The 15,356-nt window shown below is 57.0% G+C and overlaps 1 protein-coding gene across 5 annotated transcripts in view; it reads right to left on the reverse strand.

Moving 5' to 3' along the window:
- The window catches only part of TACC1 (transforming acidic coiled-coil containing protein 1), a 37,193-nt gene that overhangs the window by 9,131 nt on the left and 12,706 nt on the right, over nucleotides 1-15,356 (reverse strand). For 3 of the 5 annotated variants that reach the window (XM_075043440.1, XM_075043441.1, XM_075043443.1), the window contains 5 exons: nucleotides 7,774-8,866; nucleotides 6,118-6,153; nucleotides 3,212-3,272; nucleotides 2,438-2,636; nucleotides 715-770 (listed from right to left, as the gene is read on the reverse strand). In XM_075043440.1, coding sequence (XP_074899541.1) covers nucleotides 715-770; nucleotides 2,438-2,636; nucleotides 3,212-3,272; nucleotides 6,118-6,153; nucleotides 7,774-8,866 — 1,445 coding nt within the window. The remainder of the gene's footprint in view (nucleotides 1-714; nucleotides 771-2,437; nucleotides 2,637-3,211; nucleotides 3,273-6,117; nucleotides 6,154-7,773; nucleotides 8,867-15,356) is intronic. The other 2 variants (XM_075043442.1, XM_075043444.1) reach the window with 1 other exon arrangement.

Consider the following 15,356-nt stretch of genomic DNA (forward strand, 5'->3'; position numbering starts at 1 on the left):
GTCACTTGTGGCTGCAGAGCCAGGGCTTTTTTTATTAATCCCCCCCATCTCTGCTGTCAGCTGCCTTCCTGAAAGCAGCGTCTGAGGATCCCTTGTGAAAGACACAGGCACCAACCGGCCGTCAGAGCCAGCCCTGGAGTCCTCCACGTGAGACACAGCCCCTGTCCTGCGGCTCGTCCCTTCCCCGTGACCTCCTCTGCCCTTTCGCCGTCATTCAGCCCCTTCCAAAGGCAGGCTCTGCTCTCGTTGCCCTTCCACAGCCGCAGCCCTGGCTCCTCACCAGCCCTGCTCCATCCCCAGCATCTCTCCTTCCCATGCCGCGAGCGGCGGCACCCACCCGGGAGAAAGCCGTCCTCTGCCAGGCTCCTCTTGGCCTGCCGGCAAATCACGGCTATTTTTATCAAGTCCCTGCGTGGGGCTTTTCAAGAATTTTAGCTCCCAAAGAAACTCATTGCGGAGAGGTGTCGGTAGCGCTTCTGGGATTAGCAGCAACGTTCGCCACGGCTTCCCTCCATCCCTCTGCGTGGTGGGGCAGGCAGCAGCTGTGGGGCAGGGGGATCAGCCGTCCCGCAGCCCCACTGACCCCCCGAGCCGCACACCAGCACCGGCACAGCCGCTCCAGCACCGCACCGGTACAGCCGCTCCAGCACCGCACCGGCACAGCCGCCCTGAGCCTCCCTGCAGGTGAGGGAGGAGGATGCAAGAGACACTCACGGGGAAGATGCCAGGCCCATCCTTTTCCATCTGCTTGGAGATCTCCTTTTCAAAGCCTAAAGACAAGGAAATACAACCTTTTAGCTACCTGGAAGCAAGAGCCTGGCGGCAAATGTGGATTTGCCGGGATGCAGAGGGGTACCCCCGAGTCTCTGCATCCCCTGAGATTCCCCACCCAAAGGGCTTCTTTGTCCCCGGCTCCTGCCCTTGCAGGGAGGACGCATCCTGCACCCCTGCCAGCTTCTCCTCCTGCACTCGCTGGAGTGGAAACCAACACTTCCCTCTGGTGGCAGTTCAGCCCCGTGTCCCCACAGCTGCCACCCACACCAGCCATTCTCTGGGACCGCGGAGGGCTGAGGAGGAGGAATGAAGACACACGGGACATTCTGCACTTTGGTGGCCAGTGCGGGCAGGATGCATCCCTGGGATGAAGCCCAGCTGCTCAGACCACTCCGAATAGCACAAACCTCAGCCCACGCCAACTGGGCTTGACACCCTCCAAAGGAGCTGCCACATGGCCCCTGCTATTAATGGCAGCAGAGAGAAGATAAAAGCCATCTCCTCCCGTCTGCAAGGCGCGGGACACCCTGCCGTCTCACATAGCGTGGGAGATAATTTATGAACCTCACTCAGACAACTGCAGACATGACTGGCTATTCATGCGTTAACTGCGCAGAGAAAAGCGTATTGCGAGAGCTCAGCTAGGAAAGGAAGGAGGCAAGGTAATGCTGGTGACTGCAGATTTCCGACTATTTCCCCCCATTTATCCCTGTGCCCTGGTCAGTGGCTGCATGCCACAGCTCACCTCACCATCCCTGCAGCCAGCACCGAGCCTGTGCACCCCTGCCTGGCCCTCTGAGACGAGCAGCAATAAATAAAACCTCCCAGCCTCTCTGTTGACTGTCAGATTTTTCCTCCCTTGAGAGACAAAGGACTGTTTTCCTCTCCCGAGAGCCTGCAGCTCTGCACAGCGTTCAGGGGAAATGATTAATGGGTACCCACACGGGGGAGAGCTGCAAACCTTCTGTGTGGTGATCTCTCCTGCTTGCACCTATAACATCACTATTGATTAAATGTCGTGTTGCCTGGCTTTTAATTATTTTTTTAATGGATTGGTCAGAGAGGCTAATTACATATGAGACTGACAGCAAAATGCCACCAGGAGCATTAGCGGAGCTCTTCTGCAGCGACACGGAGACCTCCATCAACCACAGCCCTTGTGCTGGGACACTGAGTCCCGGCAGCTCTGCTCCTGGCACAGGGTTTGAGCAGGGCACCCCGCAACCCGGGAGGCAGGCCACGCGTTGGGAGCATCCCGGCTGAACGGCGTGCGATTGCTCGGCTCAGCCCTCGCCTCGGCTCGCCGGTGAACACCAGTTTCAGGAGGGCACTGGGATCGGGGCAGCGTGTGCCGCAGGGAGGGAGCCTCGCCGGCCTGAGTCACGTCCTGCCGCAGCGCCGTGGGGACCGTGGGGAGGGGGTTCTGTGCCGAGAGAGTCTAAAGACAGCCTGTACCGTGATTTTTCCATAATGGAAATAGTGCAGATAAGCAATTGGAGGTTTCACTATAACTTGCGGCAGCCTTTAGCCCTGTCGGTGTAAATAAACTGTGACGAAGCTGCGTTGCCTCAACAGCACCAATTCATCGCCAGAAGCTGTAGGGATTGCCTGGGTGCAAGCATAATGCGTCCCCAGAGCCAGAGGCAGCGGGGACGCTCCTCACCTGCCTCCGTGCCATGCTTCACTGCCGGCACGGGAACATTCGAGCACTCAAAGTACTCCAGGTCATCTTCTGGCTCGCCCTTCTTCTCCAGCCCGGCTGGTTTCTGTGCGGAGGTGGTGGAGGCCAGCTTCTCCTCATCGGTGGCATGTCCATCCCGATTTGCAATATCTGGGATTTCTGAGATCAATGCTCCCTCATCCTGCAGGTTCAAGGCATGCGGTTAAGCAGGACTGAGCTAATCCGTGGGGACCAGGCAACCAGGTTGCTGGACAGTCCATGGAAATCACGGGAGGCTTAGCGGCCACCGACAAGTTGCTCCCCACCAGCTCCTCGGTGGGTTTTGGCAGAAGGAAACACATGGTGCCAGGGACAGAAGTGATAAACACACAAAATCTATTAACCCGACCACAGAGCTCGGTGCTTTGCTCTGGCCCGTGCTGAGGACAGGGCTAAGATACCGCACGCACGTGGTCCCTAACAAAGCACGTGATAAACAGAGAGTGTTTCCTGGCCAGGAAACCCCCAGGGACAAGTTCCCCCTCTGGGGTGAGCACCGAGCACAGCCCTCCTCCCTCCCTTCCCACCAGAAACTGCCCACGGGGAAGATGTTCTCCCCACGGCTGGAAGCTGCTGCTTTCAGGGAACTGGCCCTTTGGTCAGGCGTTGCTGCGGGCACACGCCAGCCCGAAGCTGAGCCAGCCCAGCCCTCCCCATGCTGCCATCCGAGCATCCCTGTGCCCAGCCAAGCAGCTCCCGGGGTCGGATCTCACATACCTGAGTGCAAACGTCCAGGACCAGGGACTGTGTCTCGTATTGCTTCACCTTGCAGCCGCTCCTGCAGGGGAGAGAGAAGCAGCCGGCTGAGGTGTGGGCTCGCGTGGGTTGCGTGGGGAGGAGGTGGGGGCACGTGCGAGACAGCCCAAGCAAGGGGAGACAGCCCCAGCGCTAGCATTGCACCCCGCTGCGTGCCAGCAACCCCACTCACCAGTGAAATATCGAGGCAGAGCAAGTTCTGGAACGAACAGAAGGAACAAGCAAACAAAACACACGACTACGAAGCAATTGGGTTTGTCTTTGAGGCATTTATTCCTGTTGAAGGTAAGGATGGGAGAAAAGACCTCAAGGTGTTGACGGTGATAGAGGCAATTGCCAAGGAGCTGGCAAAGAAAGATTTCCCTTGCTGCACCCTCGTCCTATGCATCCAGTGCGACGGCATCCCGAGTTCTGAGTGCACGTCGATTTTCTGCAGGAACGAACCATTTCCAGGCCGTCTCACGCCCTGTCCCTGCAGCTGGAGGTTTGTCTGGGATGTCCCCGCAGCATCCACGTGTCTCCCACGCGAGTCAGACCTGCACAGCCGGGGCAGAGACCTGCTGGTTACAGAGCTCTGCTTTGCTTGCGGGAGAGCACCAGGGCGATCCGCTGTGCCTCGAACGCTCCCTCCGCCAGATGCAAATGCTGTCCCAAAGAGAAAGGCCTTGCGGATAGGAGAAGGTTTAGCTCAGGTTGATCTTTCAGGTGGTCCCATGGCTGGATATCCTCCAGTGAGGAAGCTCTCCCTGGAACTTTGTCCCGCGTTCCTCAAAGCGTGCCATCCCGGAGCCCATCTGCACAGGACTGTGGGCACAGCCACGTCCTGACACACCGGGCATCCACATCTTGAATCGGATCGAGGCGGCGGAGGGACAGTCCCAGCAGGAATGGCCGTGTGTGGCACAGGGTCCGTGCCACCGAAGCCCGCGGGGGCTGAGGGAGTCAGCGATGAGATGACATTCCTCACGGCTCTCACCCCGGCACGCAAAGGAGAGCACGAGCTCTCCTCCCGCATCTCTCAACACCCTCTCACTCCACGTTTAACAATCTCCGACGGCTCGCTGCCACGTCCGAACCCGCCAGAAGACACATATTTGCTAAGCCGGAGACAGCTCGTGTGACAGCCCGCTGCGGATACCTGGGGAGGGATCTTTGCCTCCAGACTCGGCGCTCCCCGCAGCGGGGACATGGGCAGAGGCTCAAGCAGGATTGCAGCGAGCTGTTCCTGGGTTTAAAGAATCACCCCCACCCACTTCACTCTCCGGCCTCCCCGTCCCATCACACATGTGTGCCAGCAGAGCACACCCAGCAACGTGGCACGGCACACGGAAATTTCATTTGCACGCTAACATGCACACCTGGGTCAGACTGAAAAATCGCTCTTGACTGTTTTTCTCCACCGTGCCCTAATGCGAGCAGCTAAACCGCAGCTCGCCATGTCCTTACCCACCTCTGCTCTGCACCATCTCCATCTGGTAGCTGGTTTGATCTCCCCCTCCCAGCCCCAAGATAACAGCTCTGTAATTCAGGGGGATGGGGAAAAAGGGAGAAGACAGCCAAGGCCAATGGCCCCAGCTCTGCCCCACAGCCCCCGAGGCCAGAACACGCACAGCCGCCCATGCAGGGGTTACCGGTGTTCACAGCGGGATAAACCCAAACGTGGGCAGCGCTGCCTGCGTGCCCCCCTAATGCATGGGCAAACCTGCCGGGCTGCAGGGCCCACATTAAGAGACAGACATCCACTGGTGAACACGGTGCTGTAAAAACGCAGATCAGTTCTCGGCCGAGACACAGATGTCAGTGCTTGAGCCCAGCTCTAATTCTGTTCGTGCATATGGCAGGCGGCACTAAGCGGACAAGAAGGGCATTGGGACGGACGACACAAGATCAGGAACGAAGCCCATGCTCCTTCCTCTGACTCTCCTTGCATGAGAGCAGAGCCCAGACAAGCCCAGAGGGTCTGGGGGGGCTGACAGTCTGTAAGAGACACCGAGCATTGCCAGGAGACTAAATGGGGGTAACCCCGGTCCCTCCTGCTCGCCCTCCCCGTGGGATGGAAGCGCAGGGCGGCAGCGAGCCCTGGGGGGGGCACAGCACAGGGCACTCGATATTTCACTGGTGTCCCACCGCGGGGTTGCTCTTGCCGGGGGTACAGCACAGCCCCACTGCAGCAGCGCGGGTCGCAGGGCAGCGAACGAAGGCTGCTTTACTCGAGCTGTGCTTTCTAACCTGCCCAGGATCACACAGACCAGCTCTACCATCCCGGATTTGGGCACAGGAGGGATGCTTCAGGGGAGAGCTACCAGAGATCTCAAGAAAGCCCTGTTGGGAGCCGGCTGTGAGGGCAAAGCTCCCCTGGGACTATCTGACACATCCCAGCACCGGAGGAGACAGCCCCCTGACTCCCTCGCCTCCCAGCTGATGCCTTCCACCCTACCCCTCCACAGCAGCTGCCTGCCCGGTGATTTTGCGTGGCAGGGGGTAAAAGGACTAAAATCTACCCGTTTGCAGGGACCTGAATTGCACGGAAACCTGCCCCCGCCTCCGTTAGCCGACGCACCGGTTTCGAGTACTTGTACGTCATCCAAAGGCGTTGCGAGTCGGCATGCTGCGAGAGCAAGCGCAGGCGCACGCCTGGGGTGCAGTTCTCCTCTCCTCCCTCACCCCCAGGCACTCGCCAGGCTAAGCTGCCCCCGGGGATCCGGCCTGAGAGGTGCGGGACACAAATCAGACAGCGGAGAGCACGAGTCAAAGGGCAAGAAGGAGCCTGCATGCCATGGAGACGAGTGGGGCCAGCACGCACCCAGAGAGAGAGGACAAAAACCAGCAAAGGAAAAGAAGAAAGAAATACAGAAGAGAGTACTTACAACAGAAAACAGAGAAATTTCACTTGTTCAGTGGTCCTGATGCACCAAAGCATGGACAGGGAGAGAGACAGACAGATGGAGAGAAGAAGAGCATGTGAAAAGACCTGGATATTAACTCTCATCTGGAGAAGCACAGTGAGATGCCCAGCTCTGTCTTTTTGGAACGAGCACACAGATAAAGGACGCTCTGATTCTGCATTTGCTATTTGCGGCGGCAGGGTGAGATTCAACCACAAATCCCGCTGCCGGGGAGGCGAGCGCCCCGAGCAGCCCGTGCTGCTCAGAGGGAGCCTGAAAATTCCCAGCCGCTTCGCCTCTCCACCAGCTCCTGCTCACCCACAGTCATACACGGGAATGCCAACTCTTAAAAAATCCCTATCAACTCTCTGCAAAGTATTTCTAAGAGAAAAACACCCAATGTACTCTTATTTTTACCTGCTAGGTTTTATCTGCTCTCTCTGTAAAAACCCACTCTCTAGTTTTCCCACCGGAGACTCCGTCAGCAGAATGATGGCTTGTTTTGATTTTACTGCCAAATCAGCCACAAACTCTGTGCTCCTAAATTTTCCCTTTTTAAGCTTATTGCTCGCTGTTGCTTTCAACTGGTTCCAATTACACGTGTTAAGCGCAATCACAAATTATAGTGGAAGGACCCAAAATTGGCTGGGCAATTATTCCCTTGTGCAATATCCCCTCTGCTTCCCTTGCCTGCTCAGAGACCCTGTGGAGGGAGGGCAGGTAAAGCCAAGCCCAGCTCAGCAGCTGCTGTCTTAAATGTCAGGCTGAGACTTCAGCACTGCCCAGACACAGGTTGGAGGATGCTTGTGATACAACAGGTGAAATACCAAGAAAATAGCAAGGTTTAGCGATTAAACCTGTACCCAGAGGAGGAGGGTAATGCTGTCTGCATTCCCAGGAGATACCGTGAAATGTCACCATCTATATGGGGGTTTTAAATAGCACAGTTCAGGAACTAAAAATGCACTTAAATAGTTCAGCAAGGGACAACAAGTTCCCTACTGCCTGTGCAGATGTGGTAAAAGCAACAAACAATCTGCCTGTTCAACCTCTATTCTCTTCCCCTGTTATAACAAGACAAATTCAGTGGCAGCTCACAAAATGTCCCAGCAGCATCTGATCAATCAGACCTGCATCCACAAGCTCCAGGAGACCTACAAACCCTCCTGTGTGCTTGGCAAACCCTCTACAGGCTCAAGCCTCCATTACAGCTTTGCTCTGACTCCTCGACCCTACAGTGCCTGCACCCCGACCCCACGAGCCGGAGCCCCAAGGGGTTTTCCAAAGAGGTGATCCTGCCAAGCGGGTCCTGATCCAGCCCTTCCCTTTCTGTCTGGGACCCGGGACACTGGCACCGCTCCGGGGCACCCATCCTTCTCCTCCCATCCACTCCTGAGCGACCAGGGCACCGGCAGAGAGAGGGGAGCTGCCCCTCTGCCAGAACAAGGGGCCAGATAAAACCAGGGTGGCAGCAGAACCCGAGGTACACGTCGGTATTTTGGGCTCGCTCCGAAGGCACGGGAGCAGGAGCACCATCACCACCATCACCACCATCACCACCAACCACTGCCGCTCTGCCCGCTCACGGGGGAACGGAGGGGGCTGCCAGCCCCCCGCTCCGCACGCACCAGCACTCACGTTATCAGGCGCGACTTGGGCTTCTTCGGGGAGTCTCTGCCTTTCACGAGATCGTCCTGCACCTCCAGCGTCTGAGACTCGAGGATTTCGTTGAGGCTGTTATCGGCAGTGGGGCAGGAGTTGGTAGCGGTGCCGGCGAGGGTCTTGGTGGGCTTAAACGGATCCATGGAGTCAAAGTTATCGGGGTCAAACTGGTAAGAGCCCTTGGGGAGAGTCGGCGAGTTTTGCAGCGCTGAGCTGCCGCTGAAGGGGTTGAGACCCGGGTTGTCCCAGAGCACGGGACCCCGCCGGGGGGAGCCCCGGGGAGGCGACGGCTCCGTGGGACCCCTCTCCACATCCTCAGCTGATTTCTTGGGGGATTCTCGGTGTCTCTTCGGTGTCAGCTTGCTGGCCGGGATCCTGCTGCCCTTCCTGGGCGCAGCTCTCCTGGCCTCCGGGCTCTCTCCCCCCTCCGTAAAATCGACCTCGGGTTTCGGGACCTGCCCTTTGGGCTCCGGGGCCAGGTCCCCTCCCAGCTCACCAGGGCTGCTGCTGGGATGGGAGAGGCTGCGCGGGGCTGCCGGGGGAGAGCTCTGCAGCCGGCAGCCCCCTGCCACAAAGGGGTTTACGCTCTCGTCGTACTGCTCGGGGTCGAACTGGTAGGATGCTTGGGGCACTGGGGTCTCCTCTGTGGTTTCTTCTGTTTTCCTCCCCAGCAAAGGTGTTTTCCCTTTCTCAAGCTGGTCCCGGTTGGGCGAGCACTCCCGGGTCAGGGCATCAGCCTTCGGCTCCACCAGCCCCGTGCCGGCATCCGCCGCGTCCTCTCCGGACATGACCCGCTCCTGGGCAGCTGTGCCCGCATGGAGCACCGGCACTGGCGCCGCAGCAGGTACGGCAGCGCGGCCAGCGTCAGCCCTGCTTCCCAGCGCAGCTGGACACTGGGTTTCAGCCGGCGGCTGTGTCAGGGATGAATCTTCGGGGTCGGTTTCCCCTTTAGTACCCAAGCTGGCTTTAGGGGCTCCGATCTCCGGTTGAGCCTCATCTTTGGGGTGCGTCCCAGGCGAGATGTCCCGGCAGGCTTCCCCTACCAGCAGGTTGGCATGGCCACTTGGCTCTGAAAAGATAAAAGGAACCAGTTAAACCCCGGCCTGCCCAGCACCCCTTTCCAGAGCGGTTCCTCTCCCTTCCTCACAACTGCTCCAGGGTCAGGTTTTACAGGGGATCCACTGACCCAAAGCTCAGCTTCCCCACCTGCCAGAATGACTGCGTAACCCTGGCTTCAAGCACTTTCTGTAAAATTTGAAGCCCATGAACACAGTGGAGAAAATTTACATAAATTGCACGCCAAGGGCGAGCCCTGCCAGTTTATTATTAGTGCAACTGGCTACAAACCAGCTGACTGATGTCAGTCTCATAGTAAAGAATGACAAAGCTAGACAAGGGTCCCGTGAGAAACTGAAGGAGGAGGATCAAACACAATTGTAAATCTGTGCAAGAGACTACAAGGTCTCTGGCAAAAGCTTTACTGCCTTTTATAGCACTACTTATTCGACATATTTTCTTTCTTTTCCTTTCCCAGGTGTGCACAAGTTGCATTGTTCTCTGTTTTGTTGCTTGGTTGTTTGGGGTTTTTTAATATGTCATGTAATGGAGTACATGAATATTCTTATTTAATGTGAGTGCAGAACTCTTTATTTAATACGATTCATTAATATATCCCACAAGGTAGAGCATCCCTAATTATGTGCTGTGTTGCCAACTGCAATCTTAGGTTTGCAGCTTGCAGTTATATAAATGAATTGTAGTTGTGAGCGCAGGGAGGCATTGTCTGCACACCAGCAGACCTACCAACGTCTCCATTTATGCCTCTCCACTCCCCACCACTTGCTCCCACCCAGGGTGGCGGCAGCACCAGGGGGGCTTTGCAAATCCCAGCGAGGCTCCCGAGGGCCTGACGCTGGCCAGGACCGACCGCGGGGCAGAAACACTCGCATCCGAGTGGGAATGACAGCGACAGGGAGTCACTGCTCACCTGGGCGGAGAGTTAAGAATTACCGGGAGGAATTCGGGGAAGCTTGACATGAGAAAATACCATGAAACGTGAATTCCGTGAATGGGAATGAGATGCTGTGCTTAATGAACGAGCACGTAACAGGCTGCAGAGGGGATTTGGGGGTCAGCCGCCCGCAGGCGGTTGGTGCCAGGGCTGCGGAGCTGGATGTGCACCAGGCAGAGGGAAGCTGCCGGACGCAAACTGCTCCCCAGGACTCAGCCGCTGCACCCCGAGGTGCAGGAACGGGTTTGGCAGCACCGACACCGCAGCCCTCGCTCTCCCGCAGACCCTCAGCAGTCCCAACAGGCGCCCAACATGGGGCTGCCGTGCGGTACGGACAGTCTTTGCCCACACCAGAGCACCGTTCGGCCACTGCTGGAGACGTGCAGCCATCGGGAGGGTCCCCTGTAAACCAGAAACTCCAGATACAGCAGCTGCACGCAGCCGGTGCTCACCAACTGTCGCTGCAACGCATCAGCGCGAGAAGCCAAAGCGCCAGGAAAGCGAAAACCCTGTGTGCGTTTATTGATGGGGTGGGAGGGAAGGAGGGCACAGCAGAGCAATGAGAGCCCCAAAGAGCGGCGAGCCCGCAGGAAAGGGCCTGCCGGCAGCGGGGTGCAGGTGCTTGTAGCTGCTCTGCTCAGCACCCCTGCCTGCCTGCAGTTTCCAGCCTGCCTGCCGAAACTCGGCCGCACGCTGCCTGCACCTCTGCCTGCAGAAATCCTGCCTGTGCGTTGACGCCAGGCTCACCACGCTGCTGTCAGGGTTTCTTAATCACAAATCCTGATCCATGACTTAATCGCTATTACACCAATCCCTTCCCCTAAATCTTTTTACTTTTTAATCTTTTCTTTGCTGTCAAGGGATGGGGAAGCTCCTTATTTACCATGGCATCCTGAAAACTACACCCACCAAGCACCTAGAGCCAGGACCTCGGCACAGGCACGCAAAGGCACAAGAGGAAAACACCTCGTGTCACCTCCACCCAGCTCATCTGCACCTCTTCTCCTGCATCTCAGCCAGGGACAATTGCACAGACTCCCAGAATAAGGCAGAACAGGATGCTGGGGTGCTCAGCACCCATCAGGGAGCGCGCAGGACCCACAGCTCTCGCCGGCACCTTTCTGGGGAGATGCAGCCCAGCCAGGTCCTCCAAGGGCAGAACAAAACCAGTGCTCGCCCGAGGACCAAACTGGTTTGAAAACCTGGCTGGGAACGGTGGCACAGGTGATGCAAAGCTTGTGCCGGGGAAACCTGCCTCTCCCCCTCCACTGCTGCAACCCTGCCCTGGCACACGGGTGACAACCGTGGAGGGGGGGGTCACATCAAGCGTGCCCTCATTTCGCAGGGAGGTTTGGCTGAGCAATGCCAATGACAAACTCCCGCCGCCCCAAGCGCGTCTCCCTGGAAAGGCTGTTCCTATCGCAGGGCATCTGCAACCAGCTCACGTTTGCTGGTGACCGAGCGAGTCACAGGCTGGCAGAAGAAGAAGAGTGAATCAGGCAAAAATCTGGTCCCCGGGCTAATCCAGGACACTGAGCCAACAACCCTGAGTCAGCTGATGGCTCGTGGTTTGCATAATTGATCTCTAGGATGCTAAAAGCCATGGAAATGAATCATGAGGGGCTGTGTGCTCCCTGAGACTGCAAAAAAACTCCCTCCAACTGCAAAAAAGTTCCCTCCAAATAGACATCGCCTTGCTGCCCCAGAAAACGCATCAGTAAACACAAATCCAGTGGATATGTACTTGGAGTGCAGCCAGAAAACACTCTGAGGCAGTGCCTGCCAGGCCTTTCCATCATTAGGAACCAGGAAAACCTCCTTAACAGACCCCAAAGAAAACGTTACTACACTTGCTGTGTTGCTCAGATGTTTTAAACCTCACTGAGACAGCCCTGAATAGAAGAACAGACTTCAAAGTCAGGGCAAAAGGCTCCTTTTAAATGCATTTTACATTCCCACCGGAAGGTTTTGCAGCTGCCGTTCTCACAGACATAAGCCCATCCTGGTTTCTAGCCCAAGCAGTGAGTAATTACTTCTTGAATAACAAGCAGTCAGCATGCAAACCACCTCTCCTTGCTGTGGATGTCTGCAGGGCGGGGAGAGAAGATGGGATGGTGCATGTGACCATCACTCAGAACAACCATTTCTTCATAAAAATTAGAAGAACCACCTGCCCAGGTCTTCCAATTTTGTGGTTCACTTGTTTTCTGCACCCAAGACAGCTCAGCTGCTCCACAGCCCCTGCCTGCAGCACAACTGCCCACTCAGCCAGTCCAAGAGTGGAGGAACAGGAATATACTGGGAGACAGGAGGTGCAGGTGAGAGACAGCTCAGGAGCTCGCCTGTGATCTCGGCAATCTTCTGAAGTAGGACCGTCCCTCCCGCAAGCTCGGTGGGTTTTTTCTCCTTCTCCAGAGAGGCCCTGGGTACGAGACAGGTATTAATCACTTGTGCGAGTTAACAGCCACGCTCAGCGCTGTGTCTGAGCAACAGCCCAAGGGAACCGAGAGGAAGGAACGAGAGCTGAAGGGGCAGCAAGGACCCTGCCCACCTCCAGCACAAGAACCTCGTCTCTGCCCTCCCCGAACGCTCATGCAATGCCCCAGAGTTCTGATTTTCAACTCTGCTTGGGCTGAGCTATTCAGGTCCCTGGAGGACCACAGCCTCAGGGGCTGAGGCCACCATGGGACGGGCTCGCATTGGCACCGAGATCCATACAGAGGACAAAGGCAGGCAAGGCTGCAAGGTCAGTTCTCCAGAGAGCGCTGCCAGGATGAAAAGTGCGATGGTTTGTGGGGCAGAGCCCTCACCACAGGGACCTGCCGGGACCACGGTTGCTCCCGGGGCATCATCCGGAGCTTCAGCTGCCTCTCACAGGGATGGAGAGCTGGTCCCTGCCCCTCCTGCCTGCTGATGAGAGCAGGACAAAAACCCCCTCCTTAAAGCAGTCCCAAAGGTGATGGCATCCCGGGCAAACCCACCCCACACGAGTTCTCCTGCCCAGCAAGGGCTGGGGGGGGCACAGCCTGGCCCCAAGCCCCCTTGGCCCCAGCCAGGCGGCTGCAGTTCCTCCCGCTGTGCATTTCCTCTGCCTCCAACGCAGCGTCCCATCAGCTGCCAAACGCGTTCCCGCGGGAACAATTCCACAGGATGCAGAAACCAGTGACCCGAAGGGCTTCGGGGCGCTTGGGAAGAGCCGAGGTCTGCACTCCAGCCCCCGCAGCTGCCCGGCTCTGCCGGGTACGAGCATCGCGATAACCTCGGTGCAGCGCTGCCTATTGCCAAGGGAGCCCTTCCCAACCCTGGCGAGCTGCATGCAGTTCTCCCTGTTCCTCCACAGCCTCTGCATGCATTTACATCCCGAAGCGAGCCCAGCTCCCCGCCACCCCCGTGCAGTCACGTTGGAGAGCCGCCGCGCCGGCTCAGCACGCACTCCCTCAGCTCACGTCTCCTGCCAGGGAAACCAGCCTGCAGAAACAGCCAGTGCCTCCCCAGCCCAGCTGCCTCGCCAGCCGCCTCGCTGCCCTAACCCTCCTTTCGGGCCAAAACCGTGCTGAACGCCCCACGGGACCCCAGGAGAAGGGGGTCTGGCAGCCAGGCTGCCGGGCACGCTGACCCACCCCATGCAGGTTTCCCCCTCGGACCAGCTCTTCTCACGGGCAGCCCAGCAGATGCCTTACAGCATCACCAAAAAGGTGACCCCGAGCTCTCCCGTTTTCCCTCTGGCGCTGTGCCCTGCAGGTGGGGACATTTTCGTCCCACCATGAAAACGGACACTGCCAACAGCAAGGCATGCTCAGTGACTCCAGGATCCATCCCAAACACAGATCCAATAAAAGGCACTCTGGATCCCTGAAAAGAGGAGTTGTACCAGCTGTGCACGGAGCACAAACCTGCTTCTGGTCCAGCCGGTGTACACAGAGGGGATATTACAAAGTGAAAATGAAGATTTTATACTCTCTAAAGGAAAACATACAGACAGGACAGCATGGCACCGCAGTAATAGGCACTTTATGCATGTGCATTATAATCGTTATGCTTGTCTTCCTTAGGCTGAAATTAAACACAAACATCGACTAACTAAACAGCTTTCCTACATGCCATCCCTCGCTCCCTTAAATGAATCAGAAAAACTTGGCAGCAGCAGCGCTGCGATGCAAAGGCTCCGCACCCTTTTCATCCCACACACAGCAACCAAGTGAAGCAGCAATGATCCTCTGCACGGCCCTGAATGCCAAACGCAGGCAAGAACAACCCCTCCACTATCTGCAGCCTTTGATTCCGCTCATGCTTTGTGCACAGCATGAGTCACGCATTTCTCCCTTTCCCAGCTCACTTGAACACGCAGGCTGAGCACAGGATATCTGGCCGGTACATTCAGCTTAGGCTTACGTAGCTAACGACTTTTTTCCTCTTTTGGCTTTCCGCTTTTGTTTAACAGACGTTGATCTATTTTTAAATCTATTCTGTTAAGAATTAGCATACCGGCAAACGATGCTGCCGCTAACGCACCGGAAAACACGTGCCCTGCATCAGGGTAACAGAAGTAAAAGCTGATGAGCCTGCTCCCATCACTGATGGTTCCATGTTTGTTGCTTCTGCTCATTTCCTTGCACACACTATCTTCTTCTGGCAGATGACTTAAGATATTCTTTAGCAAGAATGGGTCAGAATTACAGCCTCCGCTGTCCGAGGCAGCAAGAGGAAAACTGAGTGATCCTGAATGGGCATAAAGCCTAACTGCAACCCCCTTCCCGCGGCAATGGGACCGGCTGAATTTTTGTCCCCGAGAACAGGGTTTAACGCATCCAGGCCACCGCTCAGCTGCGCGCAGAGCGGCCAGCCCCCGGAGTCACAGCTTCTGCCTCACAAGTTTCCTAACCCTATTTATTCCCAAGTAAGGATGAGACTGCAGCTGTAAGACAGACGAGTGCCTGTTCCTCCCAGTCCCCCCCGAGCCTGGGAGATGCTGTGCCCACCCGTGTGCCTGCCCGTAGGTCTGGGCTCGTGCAGGTCCCCCCGCTCCGTGCTGGCCCAGGTGTACACAGGCACTGGCAGCAGCTATTCCCCAACGACTGCAGGGCAGCGGCTCTCGCCGTACACGCAACAGCTCGGCTGTTTCAGTACTGACAAGCAGCCATTACGCTGGATTGCCTCCCCATCACGGCATTTATTACCGCTGCTGCTCCTGAGCTGCAGCCAGACGAAAGGGTACAGGCTGCTGCAGAACAGCATTGCAAAGACGAGGGCTTAACATATAGATTACCTAAGGTACGGTGATTTAACACCCCAGGGTGCCTTCTGCACACCACTAACTCGCATCCCTTCCCTCCACCATTTCAGAGACGCTGAAGAGATGCAGCCGGAGCCCCGGACAGGGAAGGGATGGAGCTGGGTGCTGTCACACAGCGGGTTTGGCCCTGCTGTCTCCAACATCCTGCTCTCCACCAGCCAGCACAGAAAAACAGCTTTTGCCGGAGATCATCCCCTCAGCCCCACAACACTGCGACCTTTGTGCGCAGGGTGCCGGGAGCAGCCGGCTCCCTCG

Source organism: Buteo buteo, chromosome 12 (assembly GCF_964188355.1).
Source record: "Buteo buteo chromosome 12, bButBut1.hap1.1, whole genome shotgun sequence".
Classification (NCBI taxonomy): Eukaryota; Metazoa; Chordata; class Aves; order Accipitriformes; family Accipitridae; genus Buteo; species Buteo buteo.